Source organism: Protopterus annectens, chromosome 3.part0 (assembly GCF_019279795.1).
Source record: "Protopterus annectens isolate FY-2018-M chromosome 3.part0, PAN1.0, whole genome shotgun sequence".
NCBI classification, from domain to species: domain Eukaryota; kingdom Metazoa; phylum Chordata; order Ceratodontiformes; family Protopteridae; genus Protopterus; species Protopterus annectens.
The window spans coordinates 273039193-273063520 of record NC_056731.1 but is presented as its reverse complement, the minus strand read 5'-3'; the positions used below and the strand labels follow the sequence as shown (position 1 = coordinate 273063520).

General features: G+C 42.6%; 1 protein-coding gene across 2 annotated transcripts in view; it reads left to right on the top strand.

The window, feature by feature from the left end:
* The first annotated feature begins 250 nt into the window (after positions 1-250).
* Positions 251-24328, top strand: part of CMC1 (C-X9-C motif containing 1) — a 720812-nt gene continuing 696734 nt past the window's right edge. Inside the window, exon 1 of one of the 2 annotated variants that reach the window (XM_044064757.1) lies at positions 251-568. In XM_044064757.1, coding sequence (XP_043920692.1) covers positions 550-568 — 19 coding nt within the window. In that variant the 5' untranslated portion in view covers positions 251-549. The remainder of the gene's footprint in view (positions 569-24328) is intronic. The other variant, XM_044064756.1, reaches the window with a different exon arrangement.

Sequence of the window (24328 nt, the reverse complement as noted above, 5' to 3'; positions counted from 1 at the left end):
TGTAGACAATCCCATACCAATGATTTGCATTCAGAAAAGACACATTTTTTCTTCGTATTTTTTGTTTTTCAAGAACAAATCCAATAACCCACCATCTGTTTAAGTGACTTCTACAAAGTCATACAGGTTAAGATTAAAGAACTATGACGGCAGGATTTACGCATGCAGTTTGGGCGTGACTTAATATACAAGCTTTTCTGTGGGAGGCTGCAGGAGTCTGCTCGTCTACTGCAGGTCTTGTTTGGTATACCAAACTAAAATCAAAAAGAAAGTCTTATATAAATTAATAAAGTTAATATACACGTTATCTGCAACAAGGGCAAAAACAAAACAAAAACTCGGCTTTGTATTAGTAAACTCTAATCCTGTTATAAACATTCCTCCCGTACACAGATTATTGCTTCAGATAATTAACGTCACACAAACAGGAAGTCATGGGTAGAATTTCTCGAGAGGGTAGAAGGTTGTGTGTGACCCGGAAGGACGGTGGAAAGGAAACAGCGTGGTGTTCTTACGTAGTTATTGTAGGGAGTTAGTGCTGCTATATGAATGGAGTCTGTGAACTCAGGTAGGCTCTTTTACGTAGTGATTTAGATCACAACAGATTATTTATGTAGTAAAAATAGTCGTGAACTTTAATCGTACTTTGACTTAGGAATGGAGTCCATTCCCGTCAAGGTATTATTAACCCAACAGTTTTGGAGAAATTAAATAAATAAATAAAAGCAGTGTGCTACAGTAGTAGTAGTTCACAAACCCTTCCTGTCATTGTCGACTCCACTGTTTATTTTTTGCAGCTGACACCTTAAAAGTTCTGCTGGTTAGTTATGTAAATAGCATCTTTTTGACCTTCTCTTTAAAAGGACATGTCTTGCTACAAGTTATTAGTATTAAACCATAACGTTTTGCGTAATACGCTATTTGTGAATATGTTGTGTTTGCTACAGTATAAATGCACACTAGCAAACACAACTTGTGGCGAGAGCAGTTGTAGGTTTTCATTGAGAAGGGACATCATTATCCATTCAGTAATTAATTGTGATGATAGCTTTTTCCGTATGTTTATTGAGGTACCTTGGCTTGTTAAGAAATACATGGTATATCTCAGCCTTTTACCTCCTGAATCGGGACACATTTTAAAAAAATTAGTATTGTTGACTTGAGAATTTGGCAGAGGAAGGTAATATGCATTAACGCGCATTTGCTGAAGTAACTAAGTCTATAATTGCTGTGCTGGAGACGGGGTTGGCATAATGGTTAAGGTCTTTACCGCACAGGTTTAGGGTTTGATTCTAACTTTTGGTCAGTTTTCTTGTAATAATATGTAGACTGATAGTCTAGTATTTATGTATGAACCTTGATACAGTCTATTTGCTGTATTTGTAGAACATGAATAATTAAATTTAGGTAGACTGTCTGTGGATATGGTCTTGTGACCTGTACCATACTTAACTAGGGTATCTGAGTTAAAAGCTCTTATCGCTGTATCAGTCAGTAAGTGAGATTCCCCTGAAGCACCAACAAAATAGGTTAAATAGAGGGCGATACAGTGGCACAGCATAGTCACCTCATAGCAAAAGGGTTTGTGGTTCATTTCTCAGCTGGGGTCCCTTCTATGTGGAATGTCCTCCCTATGTTCACATGAGCTTTCTCCAGGTTCTCTGGTTCCCTCCCCACATTTCAAAGACTGGTAGATTGAACACTAACTTGGCCATAGGTGTGAAAGAACTACAGTGGCAGGGCTAGCCACTCAGGTGTAAACCTTGGCTCTAGATGATTGTTACTGTTGAGTGACACCCTGACCCCATGTGCAAACATGGGGAAGTAGGAGTTATGAATGGCTTTCCTTTTTTGCATGGAGTGCACTTCTGCAGATGTATTGGTGCTTTTCTATTTGTTTTTATTTTTTACTATTTGGGTACCAAACTATATTGATAACTGAAAAGTGGAAAACATTTTTACCGCATCTGCTGGCACAATGGTACTGCTGTGGTGGGGTAGATTTTAGGTGTTTCATTCTGGTATTTTAAAAGCCGTCTTTTATGCAAAATAGAGAAATGTGGTATCCTCTGCTTTGAGAAGAAAGCTGCAAAATTTCATTATAAATCTGATGGTCACATACCCGAAAAAGTACTTGGGTGTAGGGAACCTTAGTATAGATTTTAGATTGTAGTCTTAGCGGTCATCAAAGTATGGTTAGAAAGGTGTTTTGGATAATTCACCTCACAGTTTATAGAAAAGGAACACTTTATCCAACTGTAACTAAACTAGAAAGAGTTCTAACTAAAACACAAAGCAACCAAAACTCAATATTTGTGGACCCAGACATGTCATGTGATCCCTGAAATACATAGTTTGACTGTTTAAAAAAACGTTTACTGTCAATAATATTAGTACTGCTCATTTGTTGGCCAGCTATTTCCACTGTACAGGCATCTCCTTTATTGGGGGCAACCCAGGAGCAATGTCTGGTTAAGTGACTTGCTCAAGGTCAAACAGTAGGAAAATGAGGACTGAAGGAATTAAACCTTATACCACACTAAGTTCAAAGCACTCTGAACGAGCTGCCAGATACTTTACTTAATATTCAATAAATTACTGGAAACTAACACTGCAACTTACACATGGAAAATTTCCACAATAACATCAATCCATAAAGAGGAGAATACAAATTTGGTTGACATAGTGAGCTGGGGTTTCTAATTACAGACCTATTAGCCTTACCTAAATTTTGGATAAATGTTTTGAAAGATGATAGCTGAAATATTCTGAGCTCTTAAAATTCATAACACAGATTTGGATATACATGATTTAGATCCACACATTTCTTCCCTCACGAGTTTAATACGGTTTATGATCCAAATTACCCAGGTTTTGGAGAATTTCTTTTGGTATGATTTATTTGGATTTGGCAAATGTCTTTGCCTGTCTCGAATATAGAAAAGATTAACAGTTTTCTAGTAAGATGGATAATGTCATGGTTAGCTAGTTGGCATCATTGTGAGGTCAGACGCTTTGCCAACTTGTTTAGGAGTACCTCAGGGTTCAATACTAGGGCCCTTATTATTTAATTTTGTTTTTGCTACCATCTAGAGCATGTTCAACAAACACATGCTGACTATTGACTTTTGGGCTCTAAAACTAAATGTAGAACTAAATTGTTATATGAGACAACTGTTGACTAGGCCGAAAATGCTGGATTACATTTCTGCCATGTAAAGTACGATATAATGTACTTTGGAAATTGTTATATGAGACAAACTGCTGACTGGGCTGAAAAAAATATTGGAATACATTAGGCCACAATAAATGCAGTGTAATGTAATTTTTAAAAATGACAAATTTGTTCGTGTATCTTCTGTATCACCTATTAATAGTGTTTAGCCAGTACAAGGATCTTATTATTACAATGACTAGCAATTTATTGGGCAGTGAGTACATTGGGTTATCTGTTTAAAAATCTAAGTACTAATAATGAGAAATATCACTCATTAAAGGAAAACTCTGCCCTCTCCTACAGTTTTAACTTAATCCTTAAGTTTCTTTTCTCCCTACAGTATGGTTCCAGTATTGTGGAGGTACCAGAAACCTGCTTGTACTTACCATGCATTGGAATCAAAAGAAGGGAAAGCTCACCTACATTTTTTTTAAGCTTAACATACTTTGCAGAGGAATTCATCTCCACCTGCATGATATATCAGAGAGACAGTTAAATCTGTAGTTTACCCGTCAGGTACTGCTGTTAATCTTAGATGGGCAATTACTCCTGCTAATGTCAGGAACACAATAGCTGATTCTTTTTTAAAAAAAAAAAAAAAAAAAAAAGCAAGCTGTGGAACTGTTTTATTGCAGAGGAGGAGGAGAACTTTCCCCTTTCGTAGCAAAACAAAGCAATTAGGTCAGTCAGCAGTTTAAAGGCAGTTGTCCCCTGCTCTAACAAATTTATTTAAACAGCAACATCTGTATTGAAATTCTAATCATTGAGTGGAAGACCTATTCTAGCTCATACATGAACGCTCAAAGATTCCTTGACTTCAGTGTATTGGATCAGCTAGTCGATGCCCCACAAGAGGTGAAAATATCCAGGACCTGGTACTAACCAACATGAGTAGCCACAGTAGCACCCCTACAGTGTCATCTTCCTTGGTAAGGTCCGACCATAAAGCAATCATTTTCAAAGTCACCATCTCCCCTGACCACCCCCCACCATGGTCGAAGGAAAAAAAAACATTTTTCCAAAGCTGACTACAATTTCCTGAGAGCAGCTATAAGTAGCTTCACAGCTACCATCCCTTCAGTTGAATCGAGCACTAATGTCCAAGCCTACACCAAAAAACTATATGAGCACCTATATGGCTGCATGGACTTAGCACTACCTGACAGGACCAAATCATTTTCCTCAAGAAAGAGTAAACCTGTCTGCTGGACAGCAGCAGTAAACAGACAGTATAGTAAAAGGAAAATAATGCTGCCCATAACCAAGAAGGAGCAGGTGCTAAGTTGGAAGCAATCTCTCCTTTGTATGAACAAGCAAATAAGGTCACTGGTGAATTCCTGTAAGGCTAACTTCAAGTCCAAATTGGCCATATCCACTAAGGACAATCACAAGGCCTTCTTCACATACATCTGCAGTCTCTAAGGTAACTCCTAAATCTACTCTGAATTGGTGGTCAAGAATACAAACACCGTAGATATAACCAACCTGCTGGCAGACAAGTTCACTGAAAACATCACCCCCCCCCCCTCGTCCACCCTATCAGTAAACCAGGACATCTCCAGCACCTGCCCCCCCTCCCCTCATCACCAGGGAGCAGGTTATTAATGCCCTCTCAATGGCAAAAAATACAGCCTCCATGGAGCCCAACAACATCCCTGGTGGTGTCCTAGATTAACTCAGACAAGAGCTTTCAGCATCACTAGGCACCCTATTCAACCAAAGCTGGTGCACCGGCTTCATCCCAGCAGAATGGAGGACAGCCACTGTCATCCCTCTGTACAAAGGTGGAGCATCCACTGACCTAGGCAATTGTAGGCCCATCAGCCTAACTGGCCTCATATGCAAGGTCATGGAATGCATTATCATGGACCTAATAAACAAGGACGTTGGCAACCTCCAAACACTTGATCCCACACAGTTTAGTTTTGTCAAAGGGAGATCATGCCTGTTAAGCTTGAGTCACCAAAGCCATGGATGAGGGCAAGACAGTGCACACCACCTACCTTCACCTAGCCAAAGCCTTCAACACTGTTCCCCACTTGGGCATAATAGATAAACTCTCCCAGCTAGGCATCAACCCATATGTTACCAGATGGGTAGCTAACTGGCTCACTGATAGAACCCACTCACTTAAAACAGGGGAATCTACCTCTAGTAGTAGACCCATAATAAGCGGCGTACTGCAAGGATCGGTCTTGGGGCCTCTACTGTTTGGGATATACTTTTCTGAGGTGCAAGCCAAAGCGGTGGTCTGTGGCTGACCAATTTTGCAGATGGCTGCAAGCTGGGCACTGTCCTAAATTCTCCTAGTGACGTGAACATCCTCCAATAGGGCCTTAACCAAACTAATGACTGATGCCAGAAGCACGGCCTCAATCTGAATGCCAAGAAATGCATTATTATCCCCTTTGAGGAAAATGATGTCCCCGCTAATTATCACATTAATAACAACGTAAGCACGCAATCAGATGTGAGGGACTTGGGAACCCAGGTTGATAGCAACCTGACTTTTGACCACCATGTTGCCTCTGTTGTACCTACATGGTACATGCCTTTCTACATGGCCCATCTCATAAGTAAGGGTATTTCATTGAGGAACAAGAGGTCATAACATCCCTGTACTCCTTCCTTATCAGACTCATTATGGAGTACAATGCCCCCTTCGGCATGTACCTTGCTAAGCACATGCAGCAGTTGGGGAGACCACAGAGGTTCCTGACCAGGAAAATCCAGGGTCTCAAACACTTATCCTATACAGACAGGCTAAAAGCCCTGTCCCTCTACTCAGTCTCGTACAGACTGCTCAGAGGTGACCTGTGTCGGGCATACAAGGCCATCTCATACTCAGCCTTGATGGAGTTGCTGCATATCCGTAAGTCAAACTCCACTCATGCAACCCGCACACAGTCTTAACCTGGTCTGTGACATTATGAGTCCCAATGACTCCCCCATCTGTAGAATAGACTTCCTCTCCATGTCAAGCTTAGTACCTCACTAGCCCTGTTTAAGAGGAACCTGGATGACTAGATGGGAAACAGAAAATATAGCCCTGGGATCTCACCTGTGTCCCTGCTGGACAGGGAAAACAGGTGCTGACTTTGTGGGAACATGGGTGAAATTCTTGGCTAGGCTTATAAGGGCCTCCGGGCCAATAGCCTAGTAACGTCCTATGAAGCTAAGCTTTAAATGTCTGTTATTTATAATAGTTTATATGTTAAGATAACTTAAATGTAGTATCAAAGACGTCTGTGACATTTAGAGAAAAGTCAGAAAATATTTTTTTCTTGTAAAGTATCAACACATTTACCATTTTCAAGCCTCCCTCCCCCACACACATACAGGACAGAACTGCAGAAAGAGGGACAATTGGCGACCCTATCAACTGGATACATTGGTAATGTTCATAGGAAGGTCTTCTATGCTTTTTTGTGGCATCCTCCCAGAGGGGATGCATATCTGGTAAGTGCAGATCCATGGTAAGAGATTCCCACTGACTTTGATTCAGTCCTTACATTGTTAGAGTGCATGAGCATTTTGTAGTCCACAAAGGAAATGTGACCATTGATGGTGACCATAATATACAGCTGAATTTACTTTAACGTATGTTTGTGCTCTTGCATTAACAAAAGGAAATCAGAAGTACTTAACTTGTTTAATTACACACACACTCACTCACTCAGACATGTGCATTTAAACACAGCACTGTATCCCACATGTAGTATTCTGCATGCTACATAAATTTTTATACACTCTCTCACTCACACACGCATGTATATTTATATCTGAGTGTGTGTTTGTGTTAGATACACACATACAGTTGTACAAACTTTCCATTTTGATTTGTGTTTCTTTAAAGGACATGAAAGTGCACACACATGCATATATTCTAGCTCAGAAAATGCTCTCACTCACACACACATATATTTATATCTGAGTATGTGTGTGTTTATGTAGACACACATACAGGTATACAAAATTTCCATTTTGATTTGTTTTTTAAACGACATGAAGTGAGCACACAGGCTTATAATCTAGCTCAGAAAACAGATACAATGATAACATTTTTTTTTGTTTTTTCAGTTCTAATGTGGAGTTTTCCTTTAATGTACAAAACTGGTATTGTACTGATTCTTAGGAAGAACAGTATTTTTCTGCTTATAATGCAGGACATTTGGAAAAACTTGAAAGTACAATGTAAATTCACAACAAAATACTGCTGGGTTATAATATGGTAACAAATGTAAGCATTTGAGACTATATAAATGTCATTATTATTATATCTGCAGAAAACACCTCTTTGCTTCCAGAGTACGTCAGGGTCTTTCAGATATAAAAGCTTGCACCTGTAATATTACATGTAAATGTAGTGATCTGAAATTTGAAATGGCATGTGAGGACTAACTTGCATTATTCATTCATTCATTTGTTCATTCAGAGAATGATGATGATATGGAATGAACTTCCGACTGAAATTAGAAGTAGAAAGAACCTTGAGTCCTTTAAGAATAGTCTGGATATATGGGTTGTTGACAGATCCCACTATATTAGATTCTGCATTTATAGATTGCCTTTCCTCTTGAATGCTATTACTCAATTTATATAAGCAGTAAGTTCTAATATATGCAGCACTGATTCGAACAGAGAGTACAGGGCCAAACAGCTATAGAGTACAGTGCAGAATATTGTACTTGCCCAATACGAAGAGACGTTTTATTTTCTCATAAAGAAAATAGTGGGTATGCAGAAATTAAGCTTACTTCTTTGGGTTAGGGGAAATCTTACAGAACTCTGTGGCATTTAGGCATTTGAAAGAGTGCACTTTTCTGGTCTTCAAGGCACTGTTTTTAACATGGCTCTTTTTGAAATACTGTGCCTGAAACACACAGCACATCCGACTACACATGCTGGGTAGCTTGCTATTAAAACTAAGTACAAGTAACAGGAAAAAGGAAATGTTTGTTATGGCATCTAAGTTTGTGAAACAAGCTACCCCTCCTGGTTGAACTGTGCACATTTCTGTGTGTTTTCAAGAAATCAGTAGATTCTCCAACAGTTTCTCAATGCCATGCTACAACATGTGTGAGAGCATATTTGGTTTCCACATGTCCAGCTATGGACAGCTGTGGAGTCCTCTGCGTCCTATCTGCCATGTTATTTATGCTTGTTATGAAGCAGAGATTCTTGGAACTCCAAAATTCAGAAGAGAAAGAGATCACGGCAGAAAGAACAATGCCTTCGTTACATCTCTCAGCTTGCTTTGTGTTGGTCAGATAGTCAGTGTGTTTACTGAACCAAGTGCTCAGTTGTACAAATAAATGGATAGAGTGAGGTCTACCTGTGGTTAACTGCAGAAGTAAGTGGAACAGATGTGAGACAGTAGGCTTTTCTGTATGGCCGAATCTGTTATTTAAAACAGAAAAATGTTCTTTCTTACCAGTTGTGAATTTATCTGAAAGATGGTGCATGTACCTCCCAAAAAATTGTGCTAGTCACAGTAAGCAAATTTATGTAGAAATAAGCCACATGCAGGATGAGGACAGTTCAGAGAGACATGGAGTATGAGTGGGGAAGCCTGAGAAATTAATTCCCTATTATTTAGAGAATTTTTTTTTTTTTTTTTTTTTTTTTTGCATCATGGTAAGGAATTTGAGGCAAAAAACAGCCATGCTTAGGAAGGAAGACAGTTCATAGACCCACTGAACATATTTGGGAAAATATGAGAAAAATTCTGCCTCTTGCATAGTATGTAAACGGTGGTATAATGACATAGTAATGCATAACATTGTTAAACTGGCATCACTCACAAATGCAAGTGAGAGTAAATAACATGGTAGAGTGATTCCAAGGCATGTATATGTATGTTATGTTATGTTATACACACACACACACACACTGGGTCAATGTATGCTAGCTCCAGAGTTGGCGATCTCAGTAGAGTCCTGGAGTTACAGGAGACTGTATATGCAACCATCTGTACTTGTCGCCGGTAGGCATGGTGTTGAGCATCATCGCACTCAGCAGTGCTGTGTCATCAGTCTGCATTTAACATAGCTTGTCCTCCCATGATGCCGAAATAATGCACCACTGTCATGTGGATAGAGGTACCATGCAGGAGCTGAAAGAGAAGTGTCACATTCATATGCAGGCCCATGGCATGCATGGAGTACCTATCCCTGTGGATACTGAAGTATGTTTGGCTTTGATAATACTAGCTACAGGGACCTTTCAGCAACTAACAGAGGACAAGATGGGTATATCCCTTGCATCTGACTCACGGATATTCTTGTAAGGTACTCGATGCCATGCAACAATATGGTGGAGAGCACATTTGGTTCCCAGATATCACAGAATAGAGAGCCAACACCACATGGGCTTTTCATGATATGGCCTGTTTTCCCTTGGGTACTGGAGGCCGTAGACTGCACCCACATAGCAGCAGTGAAGAAGGTATATAAACCATATAGGTTTTCACTTTATCACCTGTCAGGAATGTATTGCACAGGTCTGCATCTACCCTGGTAGTGCCCATGATGTCCTACATATGACATTTGTGACATGTATCAGCAGTTTATGTTGGATGACTTTACCCAGGGACATCTTATTGGTGATGTTGAATATGCCCTGGAGCTATGGTTAATAACACCCATCCGAAATCCGCAGACCTGGGCAAAGAGTGATTATATTTAGCCCCGTCACAAACCCATGTGATTCAGGCATGTGTGTTTGGCCTACTGAAGGCTGTTTTCCCCTCTTTCTATATATCTGGAGGTACCATGCAGTATAATCTTACCACATGCAGTATAGTATTCTCATTAAGTGCTTCTTCCATTTCTGTGGAATTTTTGTATTTGTATTATGACATGTTTCTTTTAGGAAGGACTTTGATGAGCCTTTTGAATTGAATTGGTGGTTACTGATTGGTTGCTTAAATGTATTTTAAGTGAAGTACTTCCCACTTGCATGTTTTTGGTCTGATTGAAGCTTATAGTGAAAGTGCTTACCATTTTTTACTGATTTTAAAAAAAAAAGTGATTTTATATGGTCCTTCCATTCTGTGGTTGCCTCGTTGCTTTTTGGTTTATTGGACTTAACATAAGCATGCAGACCTTCACTCAAACTGCTGTTCCACTCATGTACTTGCCACATTGTGCATTAGACATAGGCTACCCAAGTAAAAGTACAGAGGAGAGAGTATACAGAAGTGGGGGGCCATGTACAGGTGTCATCAATGGCAGTTATGTGTGTTGCTGCATTTGAACATAATTGTTTGCTGTGGATGTCAACTTTGAGGGTGCAGGGAGAGTCCGGCTTATACTGACCAGAAAAATGGCAATGTCTCATTGATAGGTGTGCGCGTATGCACATTTGAGCATAAGTTTGTGGTGTGAATGTCAGATCTGTTGAGTTTGGTGGTGAGACCTGGACATACTGTCTGAGGGTGCAGTCCCCATTGCTGTACGTGTATTTTTTTTTGTGTGTGTAGGTGGGCCTTGGAAAATTTTTGACTGAATGCTGGAACACAGTCTAAGAGATATTGAAGAATTGTGGTGGGATCTGATAGGTTCTGGACATCCACAGGAAATGAGTACAGTTTGTGCATGTAGAGATGCATCCTTTTGGGGGATCACACAAGCATAGATTACACTGAGAGGATAGAGTGGCTTGTGGATATGAGTGTTGTAGCCTCTGCTGTGGGTTAACTTGATATGAACACCTCACCTGCATTTCCCCCTCAACATTGATGTTGGGGTGGATGTGGTGACATCACGTGTACTTGAATGTGGCCTGCCCCCTCCTATGCATCCTTTACCATGGGGATGGAGGTAGACCAGCCACAGTACGTCCATCTGTCATGTTGTGCTACACAGGTTTATCTGCTTCATGCAAACTTCCTGTGCTACATGTTCATGATGTAGCACATGTGGCTCGTGCACTGCCAGAGTTCATCACTCGGACCTTGTGCTGCCTCTGCAGCTAAGCAAGGACTGTGGTGGTGGTAGTCAGTCTCTCTATTATTGCCCTGCACATATTCTGGGTTGTGGCCATTTATACAGCTTAGTCAGGTGGTGGATGGTACAGGTGGTGTTCCCAGACACAGGCACGACATCCACCCATGTCTTCTATGTGCTCAGTCGACCTTGTGTCAACACAGGGAAGACCTCCCTTCCTAGATGACTTTGTCCTGTGTGTCTTCCTGTATTTGAGGTGAGCTCTACAGACACGGAAGCAATGTTCACCACCTGGGTTGGACATGTGGATGTCACATTGTCAGTAGCAATGAGACCTGTGGCAGGTCATGACTACCATCATCACCAGAGTTAAACATATGGCTGACATTAGCTAACTATTACTGTGTGAGCATCTAATTGTTTTCTTTCTTCATTTTTTTGTTTTCTAAAGCACATCATATATTCTAGGATAGTTATATTCCACTAAACGTTTTGTGCAACTTTATCTAACTTTTCTTTTTCTTTAAATCATGTGTTCTTTCTGCTTTTGTGATTTTTGAGCAATGTGATTTTTAGCTTATGATATATATTTTTTTTTCCTCTCTCTCAACTTTTTGTGGAGCTTTTCTCTCTAGGTCTCTGCTGAAAATAATGCAGTAAGTAAAAAGATTTCAAATATGGATTCCACAAGCTGGCTGCATGTAATGACCCTAACAGTCCACTATTGAGTAATATCCAAGTTACATCTGTCAGTGGGTGAATAGATACATATTCGAAGTGGAGCAGCACAGTGGCATAGAGGAGTGTTGTCACCTCACAGCAAGAGGTTCCCTAGTTCCATCCTCGGCTGGGGTGCCTTCTGTGCAGAATCCGCATGTCCTCCCTGTCTTCGAATGGATTTCCTCTTGCTGCACAGGTTTCCTCCTACATTCCAAAGATGTGTAGTAAGTGGGTTGGACACTCTAAATTGGTCATAGTGTGTTTGAGTGTAGGGTGCGGAAGAATTACTTTGACAGGGATAGCCACCCAGCCGTGTAAACCTTGGCTCTAGATGATTGTCACTGTTGAAGTGACACCCCAACCCCATGTGCAAAAATGGAAAAAAAGGGGTTGTTTATGGATGGGAGGGACATACAGAAAGATACAACATAGTGACATAAGGAGTGGACCATATCAATGCCACAGATACATCCCAGAGACAGCAAATGATTTCATAAGTAATAGGAACATGGATGTTCCTGCTGCACTTTGTGTGTTATGCAGCTACATAAATGCACATTTATGCTGCTACTGGATAGCCCACTGTTTACAGTTTTAGTGGTATGAAGTGAGAGTGTGTGTGATGTTTGTTGGAAAGGTGTTTATATAGGCCTTCTAAATAATGTTGCTTTCCTCTCCGGTTCTCTCCAGCAGGTATATCAAAGACTACTGTGTACATAATTCTTACTGCACTGGGATGGGAAGATGTATTACATTGTAAATGTCCTCAGACAATAGTCTTAACAATAAATATGGTAGCGCTCTGGTTCTCCTACAGCAAATTTGCCTGGTTTCTGTTGACGAGCAGATAGAATAATACATGGCTTTCAGTTTATTATCCTTCTGTATAGGAAAGTGCATCTTGCCATGGCACTGTATACCCTCCAAAAATGAATATCCCTTACACTGTCTGCATGGAAGTACCTGTACGCTACAACATAAACACACACATGCTCAAGTAAACATATATTGCAGTAAGTATTGAGTATAGCAGGAGAAGGCATTACTGTCTCAGCAAGGATACAGTTTACCAGGCCAACATTACAGTCAGGCACAGTTGAAATATACATAACTTTGCTAATTGTTGCTCCATGCTAAGTCTGCATTTACTAGCTGACAGAAGGTGCCACCAAGTGCTACTACGCTCGGCCATGTGCAGGTTGTCACTAGGTTGTAGTAGTCCAGGGAGCAGGGGCTAGGAGAAATAGGGCAGTCACCAAAAAGAGCGCTTGCTTCTGTCATGTGCATTCCAACACGTCTTGTGTTTTATGCAAACCCACAAAAATGCAGCAGTTGAGACTTTGTTGGACAACTTGGTTAGTAGAATTCAAGGCTGGTTGGTTGGCATACAGCCAAAAACAGGAGTGGTGCCATCCACAAATGCAGTATATTTAAAGCAGACTTTAAGAGCACTCAAGCCTGGAAAATGTTCATAGTGCTGTATACATGCCAGAAACAACAGTAGCAGTAGTCCATAGTCTCACCTGGGGGTAACCGGGTAGACTAATTTTCAATATAAGAAACAGTACAGAAGAGCTTTTAAAATCAGCACTGGCACACATAAAATAAACCTTTCCTTAAATTGTGGGATTATTTTTCCAGGTAAATGTGGCAGCAGAGTTCAAGGTAAGTTGGTCGTGTCACACCCTCTTAATGCAGGAGTAATATTTTTTTTTGTTGTTGTTGCTGATCTGTCTGTCTATCCCAGATATATTGGCAAGAGTGGTGGTGCTGCGGTAGTATTATCGCCTCACAGTAAGATGTTGTCCTGTTCGATTCTCAGCTAGAGCGTCTTCTGTGTGGAGACATGCGTGAATGGGCGTACCTTCGTTGAAGGTTTTGCGTCAGGGCCGGCAACTCGGCACGTAAAAATCTGCTGCCAATCATTAGCGGACCGGAGTTCCGCTGTGGCGACCCCTAACCGGGAAAAGCCGAAAGACGCAACAACAACCAACATAAAGTAATGCACAGCCAAATAAGCTCCACAATTTATAAAAACTACAGTCATGTTTGAAATTACATCTTTGTCTACAGTTGCTTCTGTGTAAGATGTGTGTGTTAAAAGCCTAAAATTCAAAAGCAGTCATTGAAGGGCCATGTATAAAAATGTGACTATATGCTGAAGAATCCCAACTTTGACCAAAATCTGACAGTGATTGTGTGTGCGAGCACGTGCACTCACTCTGTCATGTAAACCAGTTTTCTTTTAATATTTCAAGGTAAAAATGATAAAACTGAATATTAAATCAGTGTTTATCTTTGGAGAAAAAACAATTTAATGGTAAACTATAGTTCTGTAATATAAAGTACTTTAAACCTTGGATTAAAAAATGTGTCTTACCTGTTCATTTAAATAGGTTCTTCTCCATACCAGTTCTTGTTATAGCCATCCTTCTTGGTGAGTTAAAGTATCCTGTTTGGCCCAGCTTTTACTACATATCCAGCTGTGATGTTATTTACAAAGCTAATAGCTTGTTGTGTCTCAATACTTACCAATTGAAGATTTAATCTAATATATAGATATTTAGAAAACAGTTGTATTTGTGGTGGATTTTCATTTTGTGTTTCTCTTTCAGATTTTGGAGGAAGGAATTAAGTGTGGTCATGTATGCCTTGGATGTTAGTTGTCTATAAATGAGGGTGTTTTTTTCTGTGATGTCATGCAAAAAATCATCACAGCTTAGAGGTGAAATAGCCATATTTCAGCATTGTGTTGTGTTAGAGATGCAGACTGTCAGCTGAGACATGGCTGCATCCTGTGTTTGACGCACACCTATGCACTTGTCCTTCATACATATAGTAGGATGAATAAAAAAAATCAAAGTACTGTAACTACATTTGAGAAAAATATTTGTAGTAAATGATGCAGTAGTACCACAGAACTTGATGCGCAGCTGTAAATGTTTTATTATAATTTAGTTTTACAGGTTTTGCAGAATTAAGAATTATGGAGCATTGTTTGAATGAATAGTAGTTTTTTGCTGTGGCTTGAATGTATTTACTAATAGGTTGTATTCATTGATGTCCATACATTCATCACTGCAGTATTCTTTACAAATGAAATTCCCTGACATGAATCCCACCATCCTGCCGGTTTTACCAAAGTCAACCCATTGCTTTAAGGTACACTGAGCGTCCCCTGCATACTCCTTGCGTGGGGTAGGGAATAAAGCTAACGTTCAGGCATACCATCCTCAGAACCTTTTTGCCGCCAGTCAGAGTGCTGTTTTAACCATCAGTCCGTTACCTCCATCCGTTAATGTCATCCAGGAAGGGTAAATGCCAGTGTGGGAGACTGATTCCCCATAAAGACCGCCACAATAAGTGTCTTTTTTTTCCTAGGTGCTGCTCACGACCATATGTCTTGTTCAGTTTGTCAAGCATTTGCCCCCAAAACTCTTCGTAGTAGGCTTTCTTCCCTTTCTTTGTATCTTGAGCTTCTTGCTGCAGATACTATGGATGGAACTTCCTGCCCCGAGGATCAGCCATCTGGGAAGAATGTGCATAAGGTAAGACCGGAATCTTATGCTGTCCAGTCTCTGCCGGGAGTTTCTCTTGAGGTTATTATGCACCTGGAGGCTCACCCGGTTGTTTTGTCAGATTCTTCTACCCCGTCCGGGTTGGAAGCCGGTGAGGATCTGGCTGGCAGCATGTCCAACAAGGCTTTGCAGGCATCTGTTTCGTGCATTCAGAGGGAACCACAGTTGACTGTTTCCAAGGGGTCTAGAGGGGTTCCGCAGTTTCTCTTTAGGGAAGGGGTTCCTACTGCGGTTGTGGAATGCCGTCCTGAGTCTGGACCTTCTCAGGTTTCTAGGATGGATGTCCCATTGAGAAAGAAAAAAACTAATCATGATTCTTCTGCTGCTAGGGATCCACAAAGTGAGTGGCAGGTCTTTACTCAGGGGTTATTTAATGCTTTATTCTCGTTGAGGCATTTACTCGGGAGTTATTTAATGCTTTACTTTCATTGAGGCCTCCTCAAGGGGTTTCGGTTCCTGCTGCTCCTTGGTCCTCCTCTTCCCCTAAAAGGCCCAGAGGATTGCATTCTTCTGAGGTGGATTCTGATGACTCCCCCTTGCTTATTCTACCCAGATTCCTTCTCCTTTAGGCTATGGGTCTGAAGAGGAGGATTATCATACTCTAGATAATCCTTCTGAGGAAATTTCCTTTGGGGACACTCTCTAGGATGATGGAATTTTAAGTGGGTGTGTGCCCGGTTTTGGATATCCATAAGAGGTACTATGAGTTACTGCAGATGGAGTCTCCTACACCTGTGGCCATTCCACCTGTCTTGCCTATTTATTGGATTTTTCTTCCACTGCCTCTAAAGCACCAGATTCTCTGCCCCCTGCTCCCAGGAAGTCTGATAGGTTTTATATCATGCCTGAGGATTGTTCCATTTTAAGTGTCCTGCTACTGACCCCTCTGTGATGTCTGTAGCCTCTGATAAGCCATCTCATTTGCTTCCTTCGTCCAAGTTACTGGCTTCTGACAAGAAAAGTAGAACTATGGATAGGCTGGGTAAGAAGGCTCATACTTCGGCTACCCTAGCTTTTAGAGCTACTAATTATCAGACCCATATTTCTAGGTATGTCTTGGCTGTTCTTTCTCAAGCTTGTCAGATTCTTTTTGATCTTCCAGACGCTGAGAGTAAATCTTTTGCTCTTTCCTTTCCTTGCTTGGGACTTCCTCTCAGGTAGTTTGTCATTCTATCAAATGTAGTTATGATGCAGCAGATGCCTCTTCTAGGGCTTCTGCTTCTGGTTCAGTTCTGAGGAGATATTCATGGCTTTGGCGTCATCCTTTGCCAGAGGATATTAAGGCTAAGTTGATAGATGCTCCTCTGGATAACGCTTTTTTGTGTGGTGAAGCAGCTGCTGGTTTGTTTAAGTCTCTTCAGGACAAAGGGAAGGCTTTACATGAGCTTAAGCATGTCTTTGTTTCTCCTGTGCCTAAATTTCAGTGAAACTACCCTTCTAAGCCAGCCTTTGGTCATAGGCAGTCTCGCCCTCCTCTTCCTAAAGGTAAAAAGGGTAGTAAATGGACTCCTGCTAAGGCCACTCAGACTGCAGGGATTCTTGAGCCTTCCATTCCTGGCAACCAGGTGCCATCTGACTATCCACCCGTTCCCAGCCATATTCCTCTTTCTCTAAGCCTTTCTCTTTGGCTCTGAATCACCCAAGATTCTTGAGTTCTGTCAGTCATTTGGCAAGGGTACTTAATGCTCTGGATTTCCCGCCCTCCTTTTTATGGGCATTCCTCAGCCTCCTCGGGAGCAACTTCCTTTTTTCCCCAGAGGCTCTTTTGAGACCTCTTGTCTCAAGGTACTATTCAAGAGGTGCCTGTGTCCCAAAGAGGGAAATGGTTTTATTCCAGAATATTTCTAGTGCCCAGAAAAGAAGGTACTTGGAGACATATATTCTAGACAGCTCCCATCTAAACACCTTTCTGAAGGTGCCTTCCTTTTGGATGTTGTCCCTTCAGCCCTTTTTCATCTCTTGCTCCCTCAGACCTTTCTGGTGTCTCTGGACCTCAAGGATGCTTATCTACATATTCTGATCCATCCTTTTTTCAGGAGAGTTTTGCATTTCTCTGTTGCTTCCTGGCATTTTCAGTTCTCTGCTTTGCCCTTTGGCCTTTCTACTGCCCCAGGGGTGTTCATCAAATGCCTCACTCTTGTGAGTGCCTTTTACAAGCTTCAAGGGATCCAAATCTTTCCTTATTTGGATGACCTGCTGATTCAAGCATCTTCAGCAGAGGTCCTTTTGCAAAATCTTCATTTTACCATTTCTCTTCTTCAGAGCCTGGGGTTCACAATAAACTTCAAAAAGTCTTCCCTGATTCCTCCTCAGGATCGTGTCTTTCTGGGTTGCAGGTTTCATACGGTGCCATTGCTGACATCCCTGCCTTTTCCAAAGGCATTAACTCTCATTTCTTTCTTTAAAACTCTTCTTCCCCTAGCTTCCGTTACAGCCAACGAGTTTCTGAGAGCTCTGGGGTTTATGGCTTCCATAATTCCGATGCTCCCTCTGGCCAAGCTCCACATGAGGAAGTTCCAGTAGTTTCTGAAGTCTGTGTGGCTTCAGCATGCGCATCCTCTAGACTTTCCTGTTCCTTTTCTCCCGTGTCTCAAGAAAGAACTTCTTTGGTGGATTCAGCAGTTGTCTCTGAATCCAGGGCTCCTTTTTCAGCCTCCTTTTCCCTCTCAGGATCTGTTCACAGATGCTTCAGATGTGGGATGGGGAGCAATGTTTGGCTCTCTGAGGGTTCCAGGGGGTGTAGTTGCCTTATCAGTGGAAGGAGCACATCACCGCCAAAGAGATGAGGGCTCTTATGCTGGCTCTTCAGGGCTTTTATCCTTGCTTTTCTCTCCAGGGCCTCTCAAGGTATTCACAGACAATACCACAGTTATGTGGTATGTCAACAAATGGGAGTACCAGATCTTACTGTCTTTGTCAGCTGGCACTTCTGTACGGGATCTGGCTGTCAAATATCGGGTGACTCTTCAGGCAGTTTACATTCCTTCAGATCGGACGTTGTGGCAGACAATCTGAACAGGTCCTTCACTCAATCCCACAAATGGATGCTTCATAGGGATGTGTCTCTGGACGTTGTTCACCAGTGGGGAGCTCCTCAAGTAGATCACTTTGCCTCCCTCTCTCTGAACTGACAACTTCCTCTGTTTTGTGCCAGCATCCCATGTCCTATGTTATGGAAGGTGGATGCCTTCTCCTTTTCTTGGAAGGGAATGTTTCTTTATACAATCCCTCTCCTTCAGAGAGTCCTGTTTAAGATTCAACAGGATGTTTCCAAAATCTTGTTGGTGACTCCCTTTTGGCCGCGACAGCACTGTTTCCCTCTACTTCTGCATCTAGCCAGGGGCAATCATCACAAGTTACCCCACAGGATGGAGCTCCTCACACAAGACAAGGGGTCTCCTCCATCCCCACCTGTCCACACTTCATCTAACACTGTGGGTGATAAGATTTGAATTCCTCAGACACCTTTTTTCTGAGGATATACTGCAGGTCCTGCAGGAGGCCAGGAAACCGACTACTAGGAAATCCTACTTATCTAAATGGAAGAGGTTTTCTATTTGGTGTCTTTCTTGTGACCTGGGCCCACTTTCTGTGGATGTTTCTTTGGTTCTCTCTCATTTTGCGTGAGTTGCTCAATGCTGGTTTGGCGTATTCTTTTATTAAGGCCTACTTATCAGCTCTTTTCTGCTTGTCTGCATTTAACTGCCCCGTTAGCTTCTAGATTTGAGGCTAAACAATTTCTTAAAGGTGCCCTTAATATTAGACCTCCCAGGAAGCCTGTTCCTTCTCCCTGGGATCTTAATTTTGTTCTGGAAAAATTGACTCCGGCTCCTTTTGAGCCTGCTGTTTCAGCTTTCTTGCAACATTGTTCTTGGAAGACACTTCTTTTGTTAGCTCTTACTTCTGGCAGATGGGTGTCTGAGTTGCATGCTCTTGTGGCTTGTCCACCTTTTTTGATATTTCACGAGGACAGGGTGTCCTTGCATACTAATCCTTCTTCCATGCCCAGGTGGTTGATGAGTTGTCACTTAATGAGTCTATTAATTTTCCTACTTTTTTCCCCTCTCTGCAATCTGACAGTGAGAGGGTGCTGCATACCTTAGATGTGCATAGACAGCTCATATTTTATTTGGATAAAACTAAAGCTATCAGAAAATCTGACCAGTTGTTTCCTTTCATCCTAGGTCTTTAGGTTTGGCTGTTTCCAAGCAAACTGTTTCCACTTGGATTTCAAAGGCTGTTTTCTAGTGTTACACTTTTCATGGCTAGAGCCTTCCTTCTTCTGTAAAGGCTCATTCCAGTAGAGCTTTGGCTTCTTCTGGTGCTTTTTTCAAAGGCTTAGACACTAATTCTATTCTTGAAGATGCTACCTGAACTTCTGTGCATACCTCTGCCACATTACCAGTTGGATGGTATCTCCAGAGCTAAAGCTGGTTTTGCTGCTGCCATTCTTCATGGCTTCTTGGAGGGCTCTGCTGCTTCATCCTCCCAAGTTTCTTCTTGAGCTTTGGCACTCTGCCATTTGTAAGGAATACTGCAGCTGTGAATGTAAGGACATAGTACAGTTATGTAAACTATTACCATAGCAGTAGATGTCCTTGCATTCACTGCTGCAGTATTCACTCCCTCCCTCCATCCCTCTGGTCTTTTTTCCTTCTTGGATGTGCAGGTTCTCCTTGGTTTTCTTTGGGCTGCTGTTCCTGCTGGGGAATCGGTTCTGAGGATGGTACACCTGAACATCACCTTCATGACCTACCCTATGCAAGGAGTGTACAGGGGACGTTCAGCGTACCTTAAAGCAATGGTAGACTGTGGTAAAGTGGCCATATGGTGGACTTCATGGCAGGGAATCCCATTTGTAAGGAATACTGCAGAGGTGAAGGCATGGACATCTACCGTTATGATTTTACACAGCTGTACTTTCTCAAAACATGAAGGCTTCATGGCAAAAGCAGTGTATCATGTAGGCTTTGTGTTCACTAGATAGAATGTGGCTTTGAAAGACTGTATATCAGTTTTACACTGCATATTTAGAGATAGATTTTGTGTAATTACAACAATGGTGCTACATGAGAGAACTGGTGATGTACACCTTGTGCTGTAATCCTTCCACCAGTGTGCATGTACTGTGATTTATTTCCATCTTGCTTACAAGGAAGGTCTGACTGGGCAACAAGCATCCCCTTTTCAGAGAAGGCCTGAGGAGAAAAGCCCAGTTTCAGTAACAATAACAGTAACAATTCACAGAAAGCTTTGGTTGCAGTACTGCATTTCTTGTGTTTTCAGCAATACATTCTCTGTCAACAAGGACATTGCATTACAAAAGATAAGGTAGTAAATTTTTTTCTATATATGTTGGTGTAAATAAAATTTTGTATTGTGCAGTTATTGTTTAACAGCCCGTTTGCCTATACATTGCAAATAATTACAAATGTTAATGGCAAAGTGACTTGGGTATAGTAGTGCTGTCCTAACTGTGAAGCTGTAGAAGTGATAAATGTATGTGAAAAGTGAAAGTGATCCTACTTTAGAATGCTTTAGCTAAAGGTACATACATGTTTGTCTAGACCAGGCACTGGGCAGCTTAGCATTTCTTTTTCTGTCTCAGCACCTAAGTTCTTATACAATGACCCCACATTTCTTAAATTACTATACATACAAAAGTGTGTGTAATCAGAACCCAGTATTTGTAATGTATATTTCTCACACTAACTATATCTCTCCTCACTCTGGTGCTCACCTCTCTTGTTCATCTTGCGTGCTCTCTCTCTCATAAGTCCCCTCTCACTTGCATGCTCTAGCAAACTTGCGTCTGTTTAGAGCACTAACCTTGTGCTTGCATTCATTAGTGCACTCTCTCTTGTGCTGTCATGCTCTCTCTCATATGCTGACTTGCACTTTCTTGTGCTCTGTAGTACTCTAGCATGCTCTCACATGCTCTGTAGCATTCTCTAGCATGTTCTTTGTAGCACTGTCTAGTGTGCGCTCCGTAGCGCTCAAATGCTCTGTAGCATTCTCTAGCATGTTCTTTGTAGCACTGTCTAGTGTGCGCTCTGTAGCGCTCACTATCACACATTCTTGCACTCTATAGTGCGTACGCTCATGCTCTGTAGCACTGTCTAGTGCTAGTGAAGAGCTCTCTAGAATGCTCTTATGCTCTGTACTGTGCTGTTGTGCTCTTTAACACAGTTTCTACTGTGCTCTCTTGCTAGCACTCTGTAGCATGCCCTCCTGCACTCTTTTTTTTGCTTGCACGCTTTCTCTTGCTGCATGCTGTGTATAGCACTCTCTTGCTTGCACTCTCTGTAGCATGTTCTGTTGTGCACTCTGTAGGGTGCTCTCAGTTGCTTGCTTGCATGCTGTGCTGCTTACGTGCTCTGCAGCTCATGCTGTCTCCCTCAATATACTCCTATTCTTGGCTGACTGTCTATTCCTTCCTCTCAAAAACTTTCCTTAATGGCACATGCCTCAAAGTGAAATCCCACTGCCATTCAGAGTCTCACAAATAAAGTATGCAAGTTCATCACACAATCACCAAAAGAAAATTGCCATTGTAAAACATTGTAATAAGCAAAATGGCTTTGTGTCAAGCAAAGGACGGACTTCTTCTCAACTGTTCAGACTCTCCCTGCTTGCTTTCAAACTAGTACAAGACTCCCCAGCCTACAACATTAGAAACCTTGACCATTTTGCATCCACCTTACAGGCCCCTCAAACTAAACTTTGACATATTAATCACTAATCTGAAGTAGTTTACTTCATTTGGTCTTCAACCTATGGGATACGGATCCGTATCAGATCCGTGCTAGCAAAAATTACTAGCATCAGCTCCAAGCTCCAGACTCCTCCCCTTACCCATAATACACCTCTACTGCCTTCCGTCCCCAGATCTTGTTTGCCGTGATTTGTAAAACATCGTGTCTCTAGAGCACCAGCTAGCAGGGTGATTTCGATTGTAAGTTTTTCTAAATTTTCTGTTACTTTTAGCATTTCAGGTTAGTATAGGTACCCTTTCTCCCTTCCCATCGCTTTGGCTTCAAGTGTAGGTTTGTAGTTGTAGTTAGTTTAGCGTAATTTGTCTGTGGTGCCCCCCCCCCCCCCATAGACAGTCTAGTGTGGTGAGTGGGTGTGTTATTAGTCTAAAGAAAGAAAGTTTTTGGTCTGTCTCTTTATTTTTTTAAGGCTTCTTGTTTGATAGTATGGCTGAAAAGCTTATCTTTAAGTGCTGCACAGAGTGTGGCCATAAGCTTTCCCCAGCAGATGGCCACACTCTGTTGTGCTTAGGTGTGACCCATCTTAATGTGCAGTGCTCCATTTGTTTGGGGTTCATCCCCCGAGCTTTGAAGGATAGAAAGGCCAAGTTGGCCCTCAAAGGTCTTCTGCCTGCCACTGATCCTCCTTCCTCATCTTCGGCTTCAGTCACAGCGGCTGCTCTGGCTGCCTCTCCCACTTCTCTCCCTGTGGCTTCCCCTCCCTCCCAGGCTGGGACTCAAACTCCTGCATCTAAGCCTGTGGTAGCGGAGCAGGGGAGAGCTAGAGAGCAGGAGAGAGAGTCGAAGATGAAGGAAAAGAGGAAGAGGTCTGCACAGACCCACGACTCCCCTAGTCTCTGGTCTCTGAGGTTCTCCCCAGAGCTGGTGGAGGGACGTTCAGTCTCCCGGGCCTTGGTTCTCTGACCGGCCAGGTCGGAGTCCGTAGCCTCGTCTCAGTCGATCCGTTCTTTATCTGACATGGATCTAGATAAAATGATGAGGCGCTTTATCTATACACCGATCTAGATGGGGGTCTTGCCAGCCCCCCTCCCTCAGGAGGGGGGAGCTCGCTTCCCTTTTTTCAGCCCATTTCTACTTTCCCGATCCGACCTTCAGCTTCGGAGTTCTCTGATCCAAGGTTGGCCTTGGTCAGGGGGTCGGCGCTGACGGTCCTTGCGTCCTCCGGCGACAGCTGCCTGGAGCATTTTGGATCCGACCAGTTTGGATCCGAGCCTCTCTTGGTGCTGGAGCCTGGGTTTCGGATCTGAGGGAGTGGAACTTTTTCCATCGGCTCTGACGTTGTCGGGCCAGGTTCCCTCCCTCAGAGCTCCGTCCACTTCGGGTCCAGCTCCGATCTCGCGTCAGATTCGGGGAGACCGGCATCCTTATTAGCTTCCCAGGAGGTCCACTCTCCTTCGGCATTTGATGTGGTAGAATGAGTCCTCTCCATCGGATCGAGGCCCCTGACCGCCTCCTCGGACTCCGCCCGTACTCGCTCGTCTCTGTCTACAGTCCCCATTGTCTTACCAGAGGGACAGCCTGTGCCCGAAGACCCCCAGACCATTCCCCCAGAGAAACAGATGGTTTGCGAGCGATCCCTGGAGAGCCCCACGGGAGATGTGCCTCGCAAGCATACTTGCAAGAGAAGGCACTTGGACTCCTCTGAGTCCCTAACCGAGGACACAGATTTAGATGATGGGGAGGGCTCCACAAGATCACCTCCCAATGATGTCTCCTTTAGAGACATCATGGAGATCCTGCTCCAGCGGGGAGGTTGGTCTGCCCCAAGCCCTCCTCTGATGAGTCTCTCTTTCTGGAGGCTTTTGGCATGGGCCCGTCAACATCTTGGGTGTCACCTCCCACGGATCCTTTAGTGGATTTGATCACCTTGTGTGCGTGGAAGGAACCAGATACTGTGGAGCCAATCCCCAAGCACCCTGATAAGGTTCTCAGTCCCCCTATTGACAGGCCTTCCTGGAACAAGGGCTCCCCAGTGGATGCCATGGTGGTAGCAGCAGCCACAAACAAGGAACTAACTCAGGAAAGTTCCTCGGTCCATCCTCCTGACCAAGAGTCACGGATGATGGACCGCTTAGGGAAGCAGGTGTATGC